General features: G+C 36.6%; 1 protein-coding gene across 26 annotated transcripts in view; it reads right to left on the bottom strand.

The window, feature by feature from the left end:
* The window catches only part of PTBP3 (polypyrimidine tract binding protein 3), a 65192-nt gene that overhangs the window by 19709 nt on the left and 23577 nt on the right, over nucleotides 1-21906 (bottom strand). For all 26 annotated transcript variants that reach the window (XM_064502241.1, XM_064502239.1, XM_064502240.1 and 23 more), the window contains 5 exons: nucleotides 16335-16410; nucleotides 12329-12498; nucleotides 11491-11637; nucleotides 4480-4644; nucleotides 1445-1555 (listed from right to left, as the gene is read on the bottom strand). In XM_064502241.1, coding sequence (XP_064358311.1) covers nucleotides 1445-1555; nucleotides 4480-4644; nucleotides 11491-11637; nucleotides 12329-12498; nucleotides 16335-16410 — 669 coding nt within the window. The remainder of the gene's footprint in view (nucleotides 1-1444; nucleotides 1556-4479; nucleotides 4645-11490; nucleotides 11638-12328; nucleotides 12499-16334; nucleotides 16411-21906) is intronic.

Below are 21906 nucleotides of genomic sequence, written 5' to 3'. Positions count from 1 at the left end.
TTTGGAATTCTCTCTTTTATATTAGGAAAATGAAAATCCACCCTTTTAACTGCAGTTATGCTCAAAAAGATCACTGAAGTAGTATTTTCTCTGCAGACCCATCCTAAAAAATAGTAGTGGAGAAAGGGGATAAAAAACATTCAGAAGATACTGTTTTGCCATCGGTTATAGAATTATAATTTCAGTTTCGTACATATTCATAGGAGTAATCATATGAATTTCCCTGAACTTTTTAGTCAGATATCATCTATTATTAATACTGTTCTTTAAGAAAACATGCTATTGCTAACAAACAGGATGTAGCCCAACTACCTTTATTATAATTCCTAATATATACTTAATCTCTAAAACATATATTGAATTTACCTACTAGGTAACTAATGGAAATTAATACATGGCCTGAAGTACAAGTACCAATATTTAAATATTCCATGCCTTTAATTTTGAAGCTGAGAATAACGTCAATTTCAAAAACAAAAGAAGCATAAAAGTTCCATTACCTTTAATTTTCCAGTAATTTTTTGAAAAAACTGAATACTAAATACCACTCCATACTTAGAGAGAATCTCTTTTTTCTGTGTACTTTTTCTGGGAACTTTAAAATTTATTTTATTTATTTACTAATTTGAGGTTACCAATATAGGTTAAGGAGAAATGCAAAGCACTTCATGCTTAATTTCCAGTAAGTTAAATTATTTATTTTCTATACCTGTTTGTTACTTCACAGTCCAGATATTACCACATGATCAATTTTAACACTGTTGATCCTTCTGCAAAAGTCTGAGAGGTCTCAGCAAAATATCTAAGTATCAAGCTACTCCCCACTCAGGAAATTAACACTAAATTTCCTAAAAATGAAAATATTTAACTGGAAGGTGGCTAATTCTAAAAGTTTAGTTTTGAAAGAGACATATCTAAAGTAGGTGACCTTTCTTCATTACTGAGAACATGTATTTTAAAAATCAGCAACCTGCTGGCTTGAAATTAAGAAATTTAAGGTGAAAAGACTGATTACATTAAGTTCTCACTGAAAGTCAAGACAGTAAAATATCCTGCATTTATCAAATTAATCTCAAGGCATTTAACTACATTGTTCTTAGGCCTGATAGACACATTCTACTAAGTTTGACAGGCAAAAGAAGTTCTGGCAAAACTACAGCTACTATCACTCATCACTATTAGCAGCCCCAATCTTTGATTTGGTAGAATCATACAGGTCTTGATATATGTGCTCATATGTTTATATTTGCTGTTGATCATGCAGCGTTAGCCTCTTACCTAATTAGGGATGCTGAAGTTATTCTACACAAGGGGATTTAAACATGAGAATGACAAGAAGTCATAACATTAGTAATTGTTTGTTAATTTTATGTATAAAGACCAGTTTATCTGGAAAACAAGCCAAACAACACAAACACCTATCAGCTGAATACACTACACTTACCATTTTGGCATAATGTGCATTCATTGGATCAGCATATTGAAGCAAGACTTGAAACTGATTGTTCTTTGTGAAGGTGATAATCTTCAAGACAGTTCCAAATTTAGAGAAAATCTGAGAAGGAAGAAACAGAAACTTTTGAAAACCATGAAGAATTCATCCACAGTAAAAAATAACAATTTACTACTTTATATAGTTTTCTGAAGAATGATTTCTGCTCTGAGAGCTGAACAGAAATTGATTGCTGTCAGAATTTTGCTTCAGGTGAAAAAGTGTTATGGAAGGTGGGGAAAAGGAATAAAATTTCCAGAAGAGCCAGCAATGACCGTTCCACAAAAAGTGGACAAGTCCATCCCAAATAGGCCTTTGTCCAGCGTCTGCACAGAAACTGACAATAATGAAAGTGAATGCTTGAGAAATGGAATGTCACAAACTAATTGAAATGGGGACAGCAAACTGCCTTTGGCAATATCAATACTTAAACTCTCTACTTTAAACAAATTCTGCAAATCTGGTGGCTGAAGGTACAGTCTAAATAGCTCACGTCCATACAGATTAGTTATGCAGACCCAACGTCGAACTAGAACCCAAGGAAGCAAGACAAAAACCCAGTCTGGGACCTCTAATTTACAATTGAATGGTATTTAGTTTATTGCATATACAAGCTCTATAGAAGATTTTAAAAGGTTGAAATTATATATGCACATTCAAAATCAGAGTGCATTCTACACACAGCTACACAAGAGTGCCCACAAAGAATGAGGAAAAAAAGCATAACTAGGCTACATCATGCAAAGGCAGAAAAACCTACATCTGATTTAAGAGTGAAAAAGGAAATGTGAGTTTGTGAAGTACTGACAGCAAATTTAAGCCAGATATACAGTGCAGAAAAAACAATAATTGTAAAGTTAACTCAATATGAAGTTTCAGAACAAACTATTAGAAGTAATGCAAACTAACACAGCAATCAGGAAAGCAGAATTCCCATTCCATCCCAGACAAGTTTTAACGCTGGAATGGAAAGAATCACCAGAGATACACACAAGCATCTCTTATCAACCTACTAGGCTTAGAATTATAGACACAAGACACACTGTCCTAATCCTTTGTGCTCAGTTCTTCTCTGTCTCTCACAATTAAGCTTTTTATGCCACAGTCATCATTTTGTGGTAGAAGACAGAACAGAAACCTTTTTCACAGCAGTTTAAAATTAGCTGTTGAGTGCCTGTTCACAAAGCACTTCTCCTTAGCAATGGAGAAAATACAGACTCTGAGCATGTGCTTTTCCTTCTATGTTTCTACATAAGCAAATACACCTTTTTAAGGTAATGAAATTCAATGTATACCTGTTTATTTTTAAACCTGAAACCCACTGTATATACTAATTTTATTTCTACAAAGATGACCCTGAATATTTGCTTTCTTATAATGACTATTTTAAAGTAAATTTGGTAAAAAAAATGAAAGTGTTTCCTGACAAGCAATTATAATTCACAATATATAATCTAAGTTTTGGATAACAGCTTGCCTACCCCTATTCTATACAATGCTATAATAATCAGGGAAAATTTGCATTTTCATTAACCTTATCACACTGTTATGAAACAACATGACTTTGTAGCTATCTATCATGCACAAAGTGCTGTTCTAATTAGAAGAGAGTTAAGAACCTGTTAAGAACTCCAAATAAGATTCCTTTTCAAATATCACTTAATTTTCCAGGTCTACCGCAAAAATAATTGAGTGAGGGTCACTGAGCAACTTAAACATTGAAAATATAGTTCTGCTGCAATGAAGTGTTAATTTTATTAAAGTAACTTAGCATGAATCTCCTCTTCTGCTGCCTGCTTAGTAAGAACAGCATCCGAGGTTAGGTCCAGGAATTGCTTTTACACTGTTAAATTAGTACAGCTCCCATAACCATAGAAGTTAGTGCACTAAGAATAACCTGAGAATAAATAATCCTAAAATGTTAACATAATATTTGTATAAATACATTAATGAGTGAATAATACTCATAGGTGAAAACAAAAGTTTAGACCATGCTAATTGCTACCCCTAATTGAGAGCAGGTTAAGTGTGCTAGCTAGTTGGTATCATGGGGAAACACAGAGGAAAAAAGGAAATATTAAAAAGAAGAAGAAAAATAGAGTGTATTTAACAATCAATTATTGTTTCAGATGCTTAAGCTCCAATGAGAAGAGCAGCAAAAATGCCGTTCCAGAACTGCAGGTCCTTGTAAGAGATTTCCAGTCATTTTAAATCACATTAATTGAGGAATCCCATATATTTGGGGTGTGTTTTCTGTTGCCCACATTTACTGGTTATTTCAAAAGCTTCAAGTATGAAATCCTTATGCAATATCTGAAGGAAGTATTGACAAAATTTTCAGGCATATAGAAAGTCTCCTAAAGTTAATGCTTTCACATGTTTAGATCTCAACAGCATGGCACAACTGCCTAGCAGGAGTTACAGTGAAGTCTTTCACAGCTATAACCCACAATTATTTCAGGCTCTAAGTGGTAAAGTAGCTGACATTCTAACAGTTGATGAAAAATGGAATACATTTGTCCAAATGACTACACTTGTACATTACATCACTAACACAGAATGACAAAAGTTCATATTAAACTCTCACACATAATGAAACTACAACAGTTACTCGGTATGAAGAGTGCTAAAAAATTTGCTCCTTAAATACATGAGACTCATAATTTTGGCATACACTAAATGTAACACCCCATGTTAGTTGCTGCTAGGTCATAATTCTGTTTATCACCTTAACCAAAGTAGTAAAAGGAGTGAAAGACAACATGAAAAGCTGACTACAGAAGCCCAGTCTGCTGTGATTTTTTTTTTCAGGCAAGACTGATTCAAGCCTAGATCCATAAGTTACAACAAATCATTTCTAAGTGATAGTTAAAATTCATTTCTATACTGCTAGTGTAAATCCATTAACTTGTTTTTTAAGGGGTGTGGATCCTTACGTTGATTTCTCAGTTCGAATGAAAACTATTTGCTTTATCAATCCTCATTACCTGATACAGCACTTCCAAAGTGACAGGATAGAAAAGATTTTCAACAACGATTCGAAGGACAGAACCTTGACCTGGAAGGAGCCCAACTTCAGTAGTAAAAGCACCTGTAATAGCCAGGCTTCCAGACTGCACAGCATTCACAGCTTGCAATGCAGCTTGGGTTCTCTGAAATGATGACACAGGAGAGACCACAATTAACCTACACATGTATGAATTATTCATATGTAAACGAAGTTCTCTTTCAAAAAAAAGATATACAATTTTTAAAGTATTTCCCTGACTACCTACTGGAATTCCAGGTGAGTAGGTAAATCATCCCCTCTCCTTTGCTTCCCCCAGCTCCTAAAAGAAGTCATATCATACTTGCATTGAATACAGGTATGACATTCTTAAAAATTACATGACTATTTGAGGAAGGGCAAAAGCTTTTTTAGGTATGTGCTTACCACTTTTCCACTGTAATGTCATATGAATGCAGTTTTGCATTCTTTCTGTATGTTTTTGTCATTCTAGATGTATATTCTGAGAAATCATTATCATGACCATACGCCAGTGGACAACCAACCAGTCAGCACACCAAGAACCATTTGCTCAGCTTCATTAGGATTTCATTCTCTTCACAAGCTGTTTTGCTGATAATAAGCTTGAAGGTGCTTACCGTGCTCTTTTTTCTGAGTCAAGCTTTTGCCCACAAACAACCTCTTTAGATCTCACTCCTCAAACTGCTTAACTGGGACTTGGGATGTCTCTACAGTCATTTTTGATGGGCTTTTCTCCAAAAGGTCTTCAGATTGTCTTTGAGAACACTATGGAGTGCTCTCCATATATACTTCCAGATATACTTGCAGCTTGAAGCCATGTCTCCGTGATATTCTTGCCTTGGAAGATAGACTAAACATGGCAGAGGTACAGTTGTTGCCTACTTTTGTAAACATTCAACTCTGTAAAAACTGTCTGTCAGGTCTGAGCCTAGACACTATGAGGTCTGAATTGCAGTGCTCGGCTGCTCTACTATAATCTCTAAAAATTTAAATGGAAGTCAAACATAAGAGTCACAAGTGCAAAAAAAAGATTATATATATATTTAAAAGTAAATGATGTTTTTACAGAAGGACAAAGCAGAGACAGAGTTATGCATTAAGCTGAAAATGCTCTGAGATACAGATAAGGAGTCTTATTTGCAAATATGAGTGTAGTTTTCCTGAAGCTGTTATATACACCATATCCTTAAAAATGTGTTATTTATTTTTACACATGACTAACCAATCCAGCAATCCTGGATGAGAAAAGAGACAAACAACCTTTAGCAGACTGACAAACTCGCAAGACTTCAGTGACTTTCATATCAGCACAAATTAAAAATGAGCACTGATTTTTGTCCCAGTCACAATTCGCAGCATTCCTACAGAAAACAAAACTGATCTGCAAGTAGCACGTGCTATGATCTACATAGCAAAAGGACAGGTCAGTTGCAATTCATCCCAGAATCCAAAAATCCAAGCAGATTTCAACTGCAATATGATGGTTTGTATACTTTGATCTTATTCTGAGAAGAGTTTATTTCATTGTTTAGAGTTTAGGATTAAAATCACTTACCTGCAGTGCTCAATTCATATTCTGAATAAATCAGTTTTAAGCGCTTTAAAAAAAATATAAGGCTGAAATCAACTCTAGTGCTTGGCAAAAAATTATACTACATCAATTGCATGTATCATTGAAAATATTCATTTAATTGGATCTAGGATCATAGGTTCCTTATAATAAAGAGTCAACATTAAAGATAACACTATTAAGAATAAACTTGAGTACAACTTAAAGACACTGATTTCCTGTTTCTGACTTTGGCCAGCCCTTGGAAGTATAGTAATAGTGAATACACATCTTACAAAAGCAGGTTATAAGACCTCTTGCAATAACGTCCATATCTAATTAAGTACCAAGATCTGTTCTCTGGGCAGAAAGTGGTTCATAATGCCTCAGATGGGCTTCCCCTTCCTTGTGTTCTTCAGATAGCATCTACAGCTCCAAGATTAGCAATTAACTTTAAGAAAACACAAATTGTAAAAATGAAATAATATATTGTTGTGGTATATGTGCTACTGTGTTACTGATACAGTAAAAGCAAAAAATCCTAGTTACTTAGTGAAAAGAAGTTAGTGGAGAAGACAGTCTCTCCATATTTTCAAGCTATTGAGAGCTGATATATAATGTTAAAACTTAGGAATGACAAAAGTTCTTTCAAAACATATTGTAACCAGTTATTTCTAAGTAGCATAGAATATAAGAAAGTCCACAGAAATGTAAGTCTAGAAACATAAGTAAGTCAAGCTAATTTAAGTCAGAGGCTAAGAAAAGATTAAAACAGTAAAAACCTTGTGCAAACATTGCACTAAAGCAAAATAAGCCCCCAGAAGAGGGACTTCATAGCATACAAAAAAAAATTTAATGAGGCAAACTGTTTTGACTTCTTTTAAATAATATATCTAGCCCATTTGTCTCTATAATCTAGCAGTGCTAAAACTGGAATATTTTCTATGTAGATCAGAACTAGTCACAGTTATGCATATTTTATGTACAGTCCCAAAGCCAACTACATTATAAACTAGTGCTTTAACAGCGAAGTTAATACAGATGACTGATAATATTGAAGTTAATAGAATAGTGAACTGCATCTACTTTAAATGTTAACATTATCATATAGACTTTCTACTTTCAAAATACACCATTGTTAATAGACAGCATAAGTAGCAGTCTTCAGAATGACCAAGGAGTTGTATCATCAAATCACATAATCAGTCCACATTTACCATTTTTCAGAAGCACACAGAAAACTTTCTACTTCTGAGACAAAGTGTGTAAGTTTTTCTGCTTTGAAAGGCATAAAAATGTGTTCTTGAAATCACAGCACCATGGTTAGTTCATAAATAATGGAATAGATGACACATTTCTAGGTTAACTTAGCTTCTGGGTATAGTTCCTTAAAATGTAATGAACCAATCTAAGAGATCACTGTTAATGAGAGGAGATTTGGAGATTCTGCTGTATTTTTCCCCTCATCACAAGCCTATTCAACAAATTAACCCAGAAAAAACCTACCCTTTTTTGTTGCCAAGTTATGAACTGAATCACTCACAGAATAATCCAGCAAGTACCAGACATAGTATAAAGGAGAGAGCAGAACCACAGACATAGTATAAAGGGGAGAGCAGAACTGCACAGCTGAAGGCAGGAGGAAGGATGTACCAGACCCTCTCCTTCTGGCAGCCGTAAGCTGTTAGGTGAGCTCAGTTACTCACAGAATTACTGCCTCAGGAATACCTCAAGCTTTTCTAGTTTTAATATTACTATACTTAACTATAAATGTTCACTGAAGAAAATATTATTAGTATCAAGTTTCTGTCAAAAAACTCATCCAGAAAACCAGTTACAGAGCAATTTGTCTTTAGAGTAGCTCCCTCTGGGAATACTCCTCAGTTATGTCTTCCCAAACTGTTCAATATTGAATGCAACAATGATCTGACTAGTGCTATAACACACAAATAAAACATTAAACTTTTGGATTTTTTTAAATTAAAGCTCCCTTCAAACTGCAAACTTTGTGATTTAGGAACCTGCTTTTATAGACTCAGGCTTTAAGGGAAGTTATGAATGATCTCTTGTATCTAGGTTATGAGTGACAACATAATACCTCCATTAATGAAACATGGCCATGTCATTCCTAGCAGTTAAATGCTAAATTGCCATTATAGGAATGACGGAGGTTTCAAATGAATGAAGCTAGCTCTTTATCTCCTGCTGAAATCCATTTGGAAGGGGAACAGAGAGTGTCATTGCAAACAATCTGCAGTCATGAACTTGGCCATCTCTTACCAGGTTTGGACTAGAAATCCATTCCCAATTACACTATCATAAGCATGAGTCTGCTGAGATATCCAGCAACCTCTTCACAAAGAGAAACCTGCCTGCCTCCTTCCTTGATGAAAAAGGCTTTTTTTTTTTTTTTTTTTTTTTTTAATCTCCCACCCCTACCCCCAAAATGAAGGCTTGGCCACCCCATGAGAAAAGCTCTTTCACACTGTTATCCTTCTAAATCTCTGTGGCACAGTACTGCCAGAAAAAATTTACACAGGACGGAATGATTAACAAAGCAATATTTCAAAACAATCACCTCATTTTTAAAAACAGAAAGCTATCTAGAAAAGTTGTATGGAAATGATTCTCTATGACAGTCTACCCAAGCAAAGGGAAAAATATCTGAAAACCCAAAAGACAAATACTATATTTTTCCATAGTCTGTGCTTATTTAATCTTGATGTAAGAAAATAACATCAGGAAGTATGACTTTTTTGGCCATATAACTAGTTACCTCTACATTTGCAAGATATGACATGTCATTTAAGAAACAGATAAAGTTAAAAAGCTGTTTGCTGAGAAATTGTAGGAAAAGAGGTACAAGAAATATTTTAAAAATCACTATATGCAAGAAAGATATCATTATCTACAGCCTCTGGGCACTACAATCTTGGATCTACTGGAAGAGAGAAAAACAATTTTGTAGCAGTCTTTTTCACTTGTTAACTGATAGAAGAAGGGAGCCTTGAGGAATTCATTAATTCTACCTATTAATTCCCAGGAAAAGCATGAGATTCTTAGTATCTCTAAAGACACAGAACCAGAAACACCTGTTCCTTCACATTTTGATTTATGTTTTGTGGCTGGGCAGCAAAGAGGATGGCTGCCCCTTTCTGTACTGGCATTTGCATTCATACAGGACGTTCTGGAAGAGGGGAATGTTTTTTCCACAAGAATAAAAGGTTGTGCTTAACTGAGAAGCTTCTAGAGCAGAACAGGACAAACAATGAAGTCTTCAGCACTGAATACAAACTGGGAGATTCCTAGGAGAAGCAGTGAACTTTTTTGCAGCAGATAGCAAACACTACTACAACTATGTCTCATAGGTGACAGAAAAGAGAAAAGAAATAGCCCAAGCAGGACTTGAAGAAAAAGGCCAACCATGCAGGAACACAATGGATAGGTCTGCTTTTTCAATAAAGTTCATCCATCTTTGCTGGCAGAACTGATTTTCCATACTTAAGAAGTTGTTCCTTTCTAGTTGGATCTCAGGATCCATACTCACTTTATAGAAGCAAGACAGCTGCACCTCAAACCTCTGATCAGCTCAAAACAGAACTGGTGAGGTTGGAAGTGAACTCTGGAGACTGTCTAGTCCAACCCCCCTGCTCAACACAGGGTGAAGTGCAGCAGGTTGTTCAGGGCCTTGTTCAGTCAGATTTTGAGCATCTCCAAGAATGGCTACTCCACAACCTCTCTGGCCAACCTGCTCCACTGTTTGATAAACCTCACCATAAAAAACTCTTTTTTTAATGTTTAAGTGGAATTTTCTGTATTTCATTTTGTGCCCACTGCTTATCATCCTGTCATTGGGCACCACCAGGAAGAGTCAGGCTCATCTTCCTTACTCCCTCCCAGCAGGTATTTGTGCACATTGCCAAAATCTCCCCCAGTTCTCTTCTCCACACTGAACTATCCCACCTCTGTCAGCCTAGTCTAGAGTATTTCAGATGCTCCACATGCGCCTCCACATGTGTCTCACCATTGCTGAGCAGAGGGGAAGGATCACCTCTCTCTACGTGCTGGCAATGCTCTGCCTAATGCAGCTCAGGATGCAGCTGGTCTTTGCCACAAGGGCACACCGCTGGCTTACAGCCAACGTATTGTACATCAGCACCTCCAGGTCCTTTTCTGCAAAGCTGTTTTCCAGCCAGTCGGCACCCCGCCTGTATTGGTGTGTGGGATTATTCCTCTCCAAAGCCAGGATTCTGCACTTCCCTTGGTTGAACTCCGTGAGGTTCCTCTCCGCCCATCTCTCCAGCCTGCCGAGGTCCCTCGGAACGGCAGCACAGCCTTCTGGTGTATCAGCCACTCCTCCTAGTTCCATATCTGCAAACTTGCTGAGGGTGAACTCTGTCCCTCATCTAGGTTATTACTGAAGATGTTAAACAGGATTAGACCCAATACTGGCCCCTGGGGGACACCACTAGTGACTGGCCTCCTGCTGGACTTTGTGCCACTGATCACAACCCTCCAAGCCTGGCAGTTCCACCAATTTTCAATCCACCTCACCATCAACTTATCTAGGCTGTACTTTATCAGTCTGTCTAGGAGGATGTCATGGGAATGCCGAAAGCCTTACTAAATCAAGATAGTATCTAATGCTCTCCCTTGTCCATTGAACCAGTCATCTCATTTGACAGAAGGCTATCAGATTGGTCAGAAGCGACCTTTTGAAGATAGCAAGAGTTGCAATGACACGGGCCAGCTCATGTCCACTTCATTTAAAAGTTCCCTAACCCATGAAGGGCAAGCCTTCATAGTTCTAAACTTTCCCTTTGGTCCCAGGAGCTTGGGATTCTTGAGGATAGCTCTTACCAGTAAAGTCTGAGACAAAGAAGGCATCCAGTACCTCAGCGTCCTCCATGTCCTTCCTTTGTCACTAGGGCCCCTGCCCCATTAAGCAGTGGGCCCACAATTTTGCTTGCCTTCCTTTTGCTGCTGATATACCTCTAGAAGTCCTTCTTGCTGCCTTCACATGCCTCATCAGGGGCTTTGGCTTTCTCTGCATGATCAGATAGTGCCTCTGTATTTCTCCTGGGTCACCTGTCCCTGCTTTCACCTCTTCTATGCTTCCTTTTTTGTTTTGGTTTTGTCAAGAGCTACTTGTTCATCTATGCAGGCCTCCTGCTACCATTACTTGATTTTCTGCTCATCAAGATAGACCATTCTTGAGCTTGAGCTCCTCCACAGCAATTTTAATCTTTGCCCAGAATGCATGGAAAGCTTACAGCCTAGATTGCAACTGAGGCAAACAACAGATTGCAATATGAGGGAAACAGCAGCTGATTATTGATGTATTAGCAAAAAGCAGTTTGTTTATTTAGTAATGCAAGTCATGTGCAATTCTGTCCTGTTAAATGGAAATATTATACTTACAGCCTGATTAGGTAGATTGTCAGTCTTAAGTTCTCTGTGATTGGAATACTGTATATAAACAGGCTGACTGCGGAGGTGAGGTGTAACAGGAGTATAGTAGTTCACCATAGTAACAGCAGCTTCTTCAGAAGCCATTTCCAAAAAAGCCTGCAAACAATATATAGCAGTTTTCAATGTTCATTTGTTTACATGAGAGAACAAAGCATCAGAGCATTATTTATTCCCAACTCCATTCTCACTAAAAAAAAGATCATGTGAAAGTATAGTAGTATTTTGCTCAGTATCAAAATACATGTGTGCATACACGTGTGTGTGTGTGTAGTTGTGGGGCTATTTATTTGATTTGTGGGGTGTTTTTTAAAAGATTTTTAAAAAGATTTTTAAATTTTAAGTACAAAAAATCATTAAAGAAGAGATGGAATAAGTATAACACTTGGGAAGCTATGCTACTGAAAAATCACACAAAGATTAAACAAAAACTAATCAATTTTTTTCACTTAAAATATGTGCATCTTAATCAGGCAAGATATTTCAATATCAGTAATGGCAATGCAGTTCTTGATCATCTATGTATTCTTACATAAAATGGATATAATGTTAATCAATTTCATTAACATATTATTAGATCATTATTTAATCCAAAAGTATATTAAAAACTGTTATGATAAGTATCAATACATCCTTTCACATTTGAAAACATGAACATCTTGAGCCATCAGTGAAATATTTAGACATCGTTGCAATTCTTTTAAGTCAAATGCAATACCAAAGCAGTCATATAACACAAACCACATTTCTTCAGCCCTGCTCTTATATTGAAATGTTGAAAATAACATACCTGACTTTTTCCTTTTAGCATCAAGAGGTTGGTTACTTTGCCAAAAGGGAGACCTAATGAAATGACTTCTGCTTCAGTGACATCACTTGGAATTTTACGAAGATGAAGGACACGAGAGGGGGAGCATGGAGATCTGTCTCCTTTACATTTCTTGCTGTCACTCCCATTTGCTAAAATATTTTAGGGAAAGGGATGGACAAGCAAATAACACAAACTTATTATACAGTGTAGATGCCAAAACCTAAGAGAGATAAATTGCTCCCTCAACATTGACACTGACTGTTACCTACAGCTCTCTGAATACTAAGAAAGTACAGTTTATATACAGTCAGAGGACAGTTTAAAGACCTGTACATCCTTTCCAAATTTTTTGGAAGTCTTACAGCCAGAGAGGCCAGTAACTTCTTCCCAAATCCTCCGTAACAAATTTACATGCTACCTACACAGAAAAGGGGAAATCAGTAGTAACTGGGGAGGTAATAAATTCATTCTTTATTACTACCTTATCTTCCTACACCGTCAATTCCTTAACCAGATTTAGTTGCTACCTTGAGTGAATTTTATTAAGGAAAGCCTAGTATTCTGCATGCTTGTAAGTTAAAGTGTCCTTGAATGGGATACACAGCAGTGAGTCATGGCATCCATATAGATTCTAAAATCTTCCACTTCAAACAAACAGCTTTTTTGGAACATATGTTTATTTGGACCCTGTAACAGGTAAGTGACCAATGGTTACACCTTAAGGACCTGACTCAGAGCCGTTGAGTGCACTTTTAGACAGAACAACACACCTGAAACAGGCATATGGTCTAGAAGCTATCACAGTACAGTAATAACTGCCACAATAATAAAAATTAAATTCATTAGCCTAACTCCAGATCTCAGTAACAGACTCTCTAAAACAAGCTACAGAGGCTTATGAGACCTAAAGAAAAAAATATATACTAAATTGAGTGGGAAGACAGCATATTCAATGGAAAGGAAACTACTGAAATCTAACTGCACGTCACTCAAGTTATGAGAAGAAACAGCATTCTCTTTTGGTTTGTGTGCTGCAGAAAGCTTTACTCCAGCAAGACAGATAGCCTTCACATCTCATGTGCTAAGTTTAACATTCCCAAGAGAATCCCAAAACATTAGGGACAAACATTAGTATTTACTTAGTAAGCAATTTCAGAGCTTCCTGTAAGTTTTGAATACAGCCTAAGGCTGAGAAGCAATTCACAGAAGTCATTCTGTACGAAGAACTTCACAATTTTTTTTTTTTTAACTGCTGAAAGTCTATAAATCTTGGATGATCTAAGCCCCAACAGTGGCACTCTTTAAGCCAAGGTACCTGATTCCTCCCCCCTCTCCCTTACAGAAAGAGTTTGTCATGCCTGGGTTTTTCCACCAAGGAATTCCAAATGGTAACATGCGCACCATGTGCATTTTGAAAAAAAGTGAACAAATAGCATACTTGCTGGGGATGAGATTTTAAGAAGAAGAGAAATGTACCCAGTGTGTATCATTAGCAAGCCACAACAGGATATATTACCATGGAAGCCTAATGACTTGTCCTATTTTGTATAATCTACTTCTCAGGCTCAAACGGGATATGATTAAGTCCTTTACTTTAAATGAAGCAGCAAATTAAACTTAACAAGAATTTTGCCTTTAGTTTAAGGATGAGGGTTTCTCACAGAGGCAACACCTTCTAGGTTCTGACTCACTATCACAAGTGACAAGATGGAACTAAGCATCAGCCAGAGGATTTTCTCCCTAGATCTTTACTGAGAGTTAAGTTACATAAGAGTTTGCAGCTGAGGCATTCAGCCAAAAATGGAACATGCTCACTAGAACAGTTCTGGCTTGTATACACAGATTGCACATCCTCTGTTTAACTTGTTAAGATCTACCCAGTAGCAAGCATATATGTTAGCTCTAGTTGATTTAGCTTTTGAACACTGATCAAAATCTGACCTAAAAATCTTACATGCTGTTAAAATACTTCTCTAGGTAAGTCACTAAATCGGCAGTAAAAGGTAGCACTCATTCCATTCCAAGTGTAAAAGTCTGAGCTTCTGTTAAACCATTCTTTCTCCAGCTATTGTCTGATATGAATCTTGAGGCAGAGAGCTAATCATGCATTTTCTCTAGCACCTCAATTTTCAAATGGTTTCAATAATTTCTTATAGCATGCCCACAGTCATCACTTCTTCAGAATTTTATGCTAAAATGGGTGAAAGCAGAAAATAGAAACATAAAGGCAAGAGAAGCTTTATAAACATGGAGAAATTTGGGGCCTGGCATTACAAAAGACGTTAATTATAAACATGATTCATGAATATACAAACATATTTTCCAAATCAATAATCTCAGATCAAGAAACCCAAATGCATTTTAAATATGTGACCCACCATATAAAAAAACCTGCTACAGTTATATTAGGTGAACAGCTGCATCTCAATAGAGATAATGTAATCCCAAAATGAAGTATAGTTATCAATGAGGAACTAGAATTTTCTAGACTTATTAACAGCCAGACACCTCTATTTTATTTTAAAGTTTAATATTATTTAGACCCTCTGGAAGTCACTATGCATTATCAGTGCTTGTATTGGTAATTAACGAAAGCCACCTGGACTCAGTACAGATTTATGTTTCTTGCCAGCTGGCTTCTCCCCACAAAAATACCATCTACAAAGGTCTGAAATATACTTAAGCTACTAAATTATGAGCTAATGCTGCTCCAAGCCAAGCAGAGGCCTCTGGACTTCATACTGAGTCAACTAGCAGAAGCATGAACAATCTGAGATAGGTAAGTCAAAGAAGTGCAAAAGAAAAATCTTAAGTTAGTTCCTCAGCCTCTTCTTCCTCCTTATTCTCCACTGGAAATACAGAATGCATGTCTTGAAGGCTTATCAAGGTCATCTGCTCCATGCCTTGCTCCACAACAAAACCAATTATCTAGAAACCACTGCTAATAGACAATTGCCTTTGTCATGAAACGGTTAGTTTATTCAGCTCCGAGCCACAAACACTTCAAGTCCTCATAAGCTGAGAGTATCTCTAAAAGAAGCAGTCCCAGCTATCTCTCACTCCCAACTTTTCAAATGACCTAATTCACTGTGTAACCACAAAGTTCTTGGCCAACATGTAAGAGTGGAGCACAACATGAATTTTTTGGCTGATAGTAACACTCTAACATATTTGAAAAAAATACGGCAGTGTTTTCACATCAAGTCTCCTTACTGCATAAATAGTCCCGGTTTCCTTACTCTGCCTCTATCTACTAATTCTGCAACCTCCCAAAAAACCACTGTGCTGAAGAATAATATGTGCAGCTTTGTAGCGAACCAGATCAATGAACCCATCTAATCAAAAATTTTTCCTTTTTCCTACCGCTTCCCTTGCCAAAACACTGTCACTCATGTGGCTCCATGAAGAGATGCTATGGGGACCAAATGGCAGAAAAGCATCTACAGAATAAATCACAGAACTGTATGTGCTGCCTAAGAGATTCTGGAACCAGAGTAGAAACCAGGAACAAGAACACCCCTTTCAGCAGGGAATCACCTTAGCTCTTTTTCAGGAAACCAAACAATCTGTCTTATGTTCCACTAAACTGAGATTGGTATAGGATATTCACCTTCCGGCTCTGTAAACCTGTTAACCTTGTGATACTTCAAAACAAATTCATTTCAAACACAAGTGCAGGAAAACTGAGCAGGAACACAAGAACATCTACAGAAAACTACTTGCTTTATCATGACTATTGAAAATAGACATTTCTTGGCCCATTTCAACAAGTCAGCTTTAGATTTCCTTAATACTGTCACTGAGTAAGACTTCTGGATAGACTCCAGTGGCTCTACTGTTGGAGTCTGATTAGACTTCAGGATCTGGTGAGGCTGCTCTTGGAGACATTAAATAATACAAAAGAAAAAAAACACATTACCAGTGAGCACACAACACATTGTTGAAGAACTGTGATAAAAAAAATCTTTTTTTTGGGGGGGTATACCTGTAGCTGAAGTAGAACTGTTCATGGTAAAAGGCCTGTTAGTGACACCAGAAGAAAGAAGCTCGTCAGGTCCACACTAAAAAAAAAAGACAAGATTACCAGTAAATAGTCTTATGGAGAAAGTGGCTTAATATAAAAGCTAAACAACTCTTGTCATTTATTCTTCCCAAGCACATTTCCTTTATAAACTCACTATCCACTATTCAGCATGTAGGTGGCTTGTGAGGAACTTAAGTTTCAACAACAACAAAAAAAGCAAATACCTACCACACAACTGTTCATTCTGTCTCTAGAGGCTATTATCAAGTTCATCTGTGTTACACTGATCATTTCTCATATTACTTATGCTACTACAAACAGTTTATGTTTCAAAAGATCAAACATAACAAATGGCTAGGAAAAGAAATCACCTGTTAACAAGCTCCAGGTCTGCAATTCAGCTGTGTTTCCAGATATGAATAAACCCTGCTCAGGCCAGTATTTGTGTCTGGCCACCATGGAGCTTGAGCGGAACTTTAACTCAGTACACTTTCAAATATACCTATTACACATTTTTTAATCTAATCCTTGTACTAAGAATTTGATGGTAGATAACACCGTACTTAAAGTGATATTGAAAATCAAAGCACATGCTTAAGAACACTGGTAGTTTGAGGCTCTAACCACTAGTAGAAAAGAGTTTGAGCACTATAAGTTCTTCATCCAAATATCAGTGCCCAGCTGCCAGTTAAGTCTATTTAGCCAATGTGGAACACTGCTCTAATATGCCAGCCAAGCATCAACTTCTCCGTATCACAGTTCTCCAAATTGCCAACAGGAAATAACATACCACAGAGCCTCTAAAAGGCAGCTGAGGTTCCTAAAACTTTTATCACATTCTTCCATAAAAGTATTTACATGAACAAGTTGGACTAAGGGGGTAGTTCTACAGGACAGAGTAAGCTGATCCAAACAAATCACCACCACTCTGGTAGAAGGGAAGGCCTCCACTCCCCTTGCCCCAGTATTCCCTGCCCATGGTCATGAGTTGTTCATCTTGAACCATCTCTGGTGCCCATCAGATTCTCTATGAGATGGTTCAACTCCCCAACCTGCCAGAAAACTACACTGATGCCAGTTTATCAGCTGAGAGGCAGTGTTGAAAGGCAGCAGGATCCAGATCAAAGGAGGGGGCAGGATCACTTGCACAGGAGGAGATGGGTGTAAGACAGCATCCTTTCAGCAGCAGCAAGCCATTCTGCTGGTTTATATTGGCTGTGGAAGTACCACTTACAGAGGGTTTCGTAACTACTTTATAAGCCGTCTGTCGTGCTACTAAGAGACAGTTTTGTCCTTTTACTTCTTGCAACTAACCACATGTTCTTGCTGCTTCCCTCATGTTGGCAAAGTCATTCATGAAGCAAGGTTGTGACCAGGCTAGGATGCTGAAAACAGTTCTCAGCCAAATTTAGCTGCCCATGAAGAAGCACAGGAATTAGTGTGGGAAGCCAGAAAACACGCATTCATTTCTCTCTGTCAGCAGTACAGACTTTTGTTACTGTTAATCACGAAACCACATCTTAACATTATATTTAAATGTAACACCTAATATGGCAAACACTACAAGAAATCATCTTTACATTAAAAAAAAAAGAAGTACTGCACAGATGGCACTTACATTACAAAAGGGAGGACATTCTTTGGAACTACATTCAAAAGATAAATACAGAAGATTATATCCCAAAGGGTCTGTTTTAAACCTGCTTTGTATTTTAAGGAAATTCCAATTCTAATCATTTTCAGTTGCCACCAATTAAATGCATTTGCAATAAAACATAGGCTAAGGTAAAGCCTAGCTTATTTGGCTGAGCAATGGAATACACCATTAATCATATAGTTCATGATAATTTATTCAGATGTTCACGTTTTAAACTTACTTTATTAAATTATGTGAATGAAATGTTTACTAGATTCCTGATGAGTATCACGTTCTATTTGGATGGATAATGGTTTTTAGTTAGCATCCAATAACACTATTAATTTTTACTTATTAGGAGTACTTTGAGTACACCAATATCCAAGTGTTGAACTTCTAAGAAGTGTACTCAACAGAAATAATTGCTGCATTTTTTTCCAAGGTTGTATCAAAAGCTTACTCTTTAGCATGTCAGATTCTGGCAGCTGGTGCCTTTACTGAGCAACTTTTACATATTTTGTTGTTTCGTTATGAACCTTGGCACTAATTCGCCTATTACTGTTTTCATAGTCAAAGTTAATTTCAAAGAAAATGCTAACATGCATTCTTATAATTTCATATTTCATGTTAAATGCACTGATACCTAAAAAACCCCAGACCTTTTCGGAATAAAATAATTTTCTAATCCATATTATTTAAAAAGGTTTTATTAATTGATTTCCCTCAAGATTCAAATGAACGTCTTAGTGGAGGAACTAGAATCTACTATTTTGGCACACTATGTATTCATAGCTTATGAGGAAGTTAAAGAAGTGTGTAATGGCAAGATTTTTACAAATCATCCTAAATTGTTTGGATATAAGTTTACATGTGGGAAAATTTGTAATTCCATAGAATCTGTAATTCCATAGAATCTGTAATTCCATAGAATCTGTAATTTATAATGTACTAACAGAATTAGTAGTTTTCAACTTAAATGTTACTGCTGCAAGAAAAAGGGAGCATCAATAACTTGCAACATTAGATATTTTGTAGGTCTGCTACATGAAACTGCAACTGGTAAGTCTGAAACTGGTTCCTGGGGAAAAGTATCCATAAGTGTATCTCCCTATCTCCAGTTTGATAACAGAAGGATTTAAAATTAGCCTACATTTCATCATGTTTAAGTTAAAAAAAAATTAATAGTTGTTATTCCAGAATTTAATATTAGTTTCCTACAGCCACAAGATTTTGATTACACTACTGTTATTGATTGCTCTACTGAAACATTTTTTAGAACTTTTGATATCAATACTAAATTACACATCTACTCATACAGTTACAGCATATTAGTTTTTGCTACTCCTAAAAAGCTATCACAATTTGATTACTAGAGTCTCGCCAAACTAACAATAACTCAAGCTACGCCAATTTCTTTATTCTCAGAACGAAAAATACTGGAAAACTGACATAGTAACATTCTCTATTATATTCTTCAGTAATAAATCCAAACAAGTACTTCCTCTGATACAAACTTAAGAGAAAAAGAGACTACCTCAATTGGTTTGAATGAGGACAAGTAAGGAAAAACCATCCCTGGAGGGGCTTTATATAAAACGACTGCTAGGAACTCCAGATTTTTTGCAGAAAATGACCAAGCTATTTCTGAAGTACAAGAACATTATAAAAATGCTTTTCCATATCTCACCAGCTATCCAGCAATATGACTGGTAAAAACTTTCTCAGTCACTGACTAAAAGCAAAAATAAAGCTGATGCAAAATGTTCTACAAGAACACACAGAAAAATGAGCACAGTGACAGTTCTCCCTTAAATTGAAATACAATGTGCATGTGGTGAGGAGACTCTGCATAAGTTAAGAAGATAAACCCAAAAGAGATGAGAGAATTCAAGTTTCTGAAGCAAGTCAGCCTCTCCTTTCTGTACCAGGAAGAGTTGAGAGAATTAGCTTTCAACTACTCTGGGACATGATGAAACATCTACTGCCATGACACAGATCTACTACAGTGTGCTCTGCTAAAAAGGCTGGCAAGGCCTTGAGCATTCAAAAAGTCCACGCAAGAAGTTACTATAGTCTAGCTAGTACACTACAAAAGCTTACTAAATTTTACTAAATACTGTAAGCTATAGAGTCTTACAATGCCACTCCTTTCCGTATACAGGTTTTGAATAGCTACGTTTTAGTTATTCATTATTTTAAAAGTCCAGCTGAGAAACTAGTTAGAGCAACTGTATCTCATCTACAAAGCTCACCTTGACATCCTTCCTTGACTGTTATTTAGAAACACCTGTCAAGCACTTCTTTCAGCAGTAATGTCAGCTTACGCAGCCACTGGTTTTGCCAGCATGACTCTCTGTCATGCTATTTAATTTAATTGAGTTGCTTGCTCCTGTGCACTGTAAGGCCTCACTGACACAGGCAAAACAGATGATGTGGACAGGGTGAGTAAGCACAAATGCCTAACCCTTCAGGGATAGTCACTTCTTCCAAAACAAGACTACACTCAAAGGTAGCACTGCAGCTCTACCTGAATGCTAAAAGGACTGTACCAATTATATGGTGAATCTTCTTCCTTTTAGATTACAGCAAAAGATGGGTTTTTTTGAAATTACTTAAGCTGCTCTATGATTTATGTTTATTGATAGTAACATATGTTAATGATTCTGCAGTTCAAGTGTAAAAAAGGCTGCACTCATAGCAAAATAATATAGCAAACATCTGAAAGTTAGAAATGAACCTTCATTACATCTTTGTAAGTTAAATACAGTTGGGAACAGGAGAGTAAGTTAAGTACTTTAAAATACTCCTTAAAAAGACGTCCACTTCTCAGAATTATGTCAGTTATTTACTCAGCATTACCTCTAGAATTAATGAAACATATAAACAACATTAAAAATATTGAAAAAGGAAGTACGTAAATAAAAGCGCATTTTTCCCCCAGCTTTCAACTGCAATATTTTCCTCCTGTCTTCCTTGCTATCATATATTTGCGAGTACAGTTCCACTAATGACGAATGGGATAGTCTCAGAGAAACTTGCATCAGACATGCTACTTCATTTGAAAGAGGCATTGTTTGTTTTCCTTGAACATAACTAGTCTTCTTTCTGGACTATTATTGTTTAGTCAAAAAACAGGAAGAATAAGATCATAATTTTTTATTACGAGATAGCTAGAACAACCTAGCAGGTGGTCCAATTTTAAGGAAGAATGATTCTTCTTTCACAAAAATACCTTTCTCCTTGCATATAAACTAAATTTTGGTACTCTTTTCTAGAAGAATCTATAGGGAAACATAAGGACTACTGTACCAAAACATGCACATTTTGAAAAATGACATTTTCAAGCCACACCAGTAACAAACTGCTATTAAATATTCAGAAAATTAACCAAAACCTAATGACTAGCCCATTAAATTTTGTGGAATTTGACTGTGAAAAAATCTAAGGGGTATGAAGAAGAGTGAAAGTTTCCATTGCCTTTTACTTCTGCATTAAGCTATCTAAATACCCATCATATTGCTTATTTTCCCATAGACCATGTTTGCAACAGCAAGATGTAAAACCTACTTCCAAAATCAGGATTTGATCTGAAGGACAGTGCCATTGACACCAAAATAAGGACATTTCAAAGAAACGAGAAGTCAACTAACAGAAATTTCAGAGTCATATTTGTATAAACATGTCAAACTTACACAGAAAAAGCCGTCATTTCAATATGTTGAAACAGAAATAAATCATAGGCAATGGTCAGAAACAAAGACACCTCCCTCCCCCCACTCCAAGGACTCCCCAAAACACACTGACTTGACAGGTCCATCATCAGTCACCCTAGAAACAGGCTTGTTATTTTAGCACAGACAGACACTGTTCTGTAGGCTTTAACGCCCAGTGGCTCTG

This window comes from Dromaius novaehollandiae, chromosome Z (genome assembly GCF_036370855.1).
Source record: "Dromaius novaehollandiae isolate bDroNov1 chromosome Z, bDroNov1.hap1, whole genome shotgun sequence".
NCBI classification, from domain to species: Eukaryota; Metazoa; Chordata; class Aves; order Casuariiformes; family Dromaiidae; genus Dromaius; species Dromaius novaehollandiae.
Note: the sequence above shows the minus strand (reverse complement) of the source record. Positions and strands in the feature narration are given on the sequence as shown.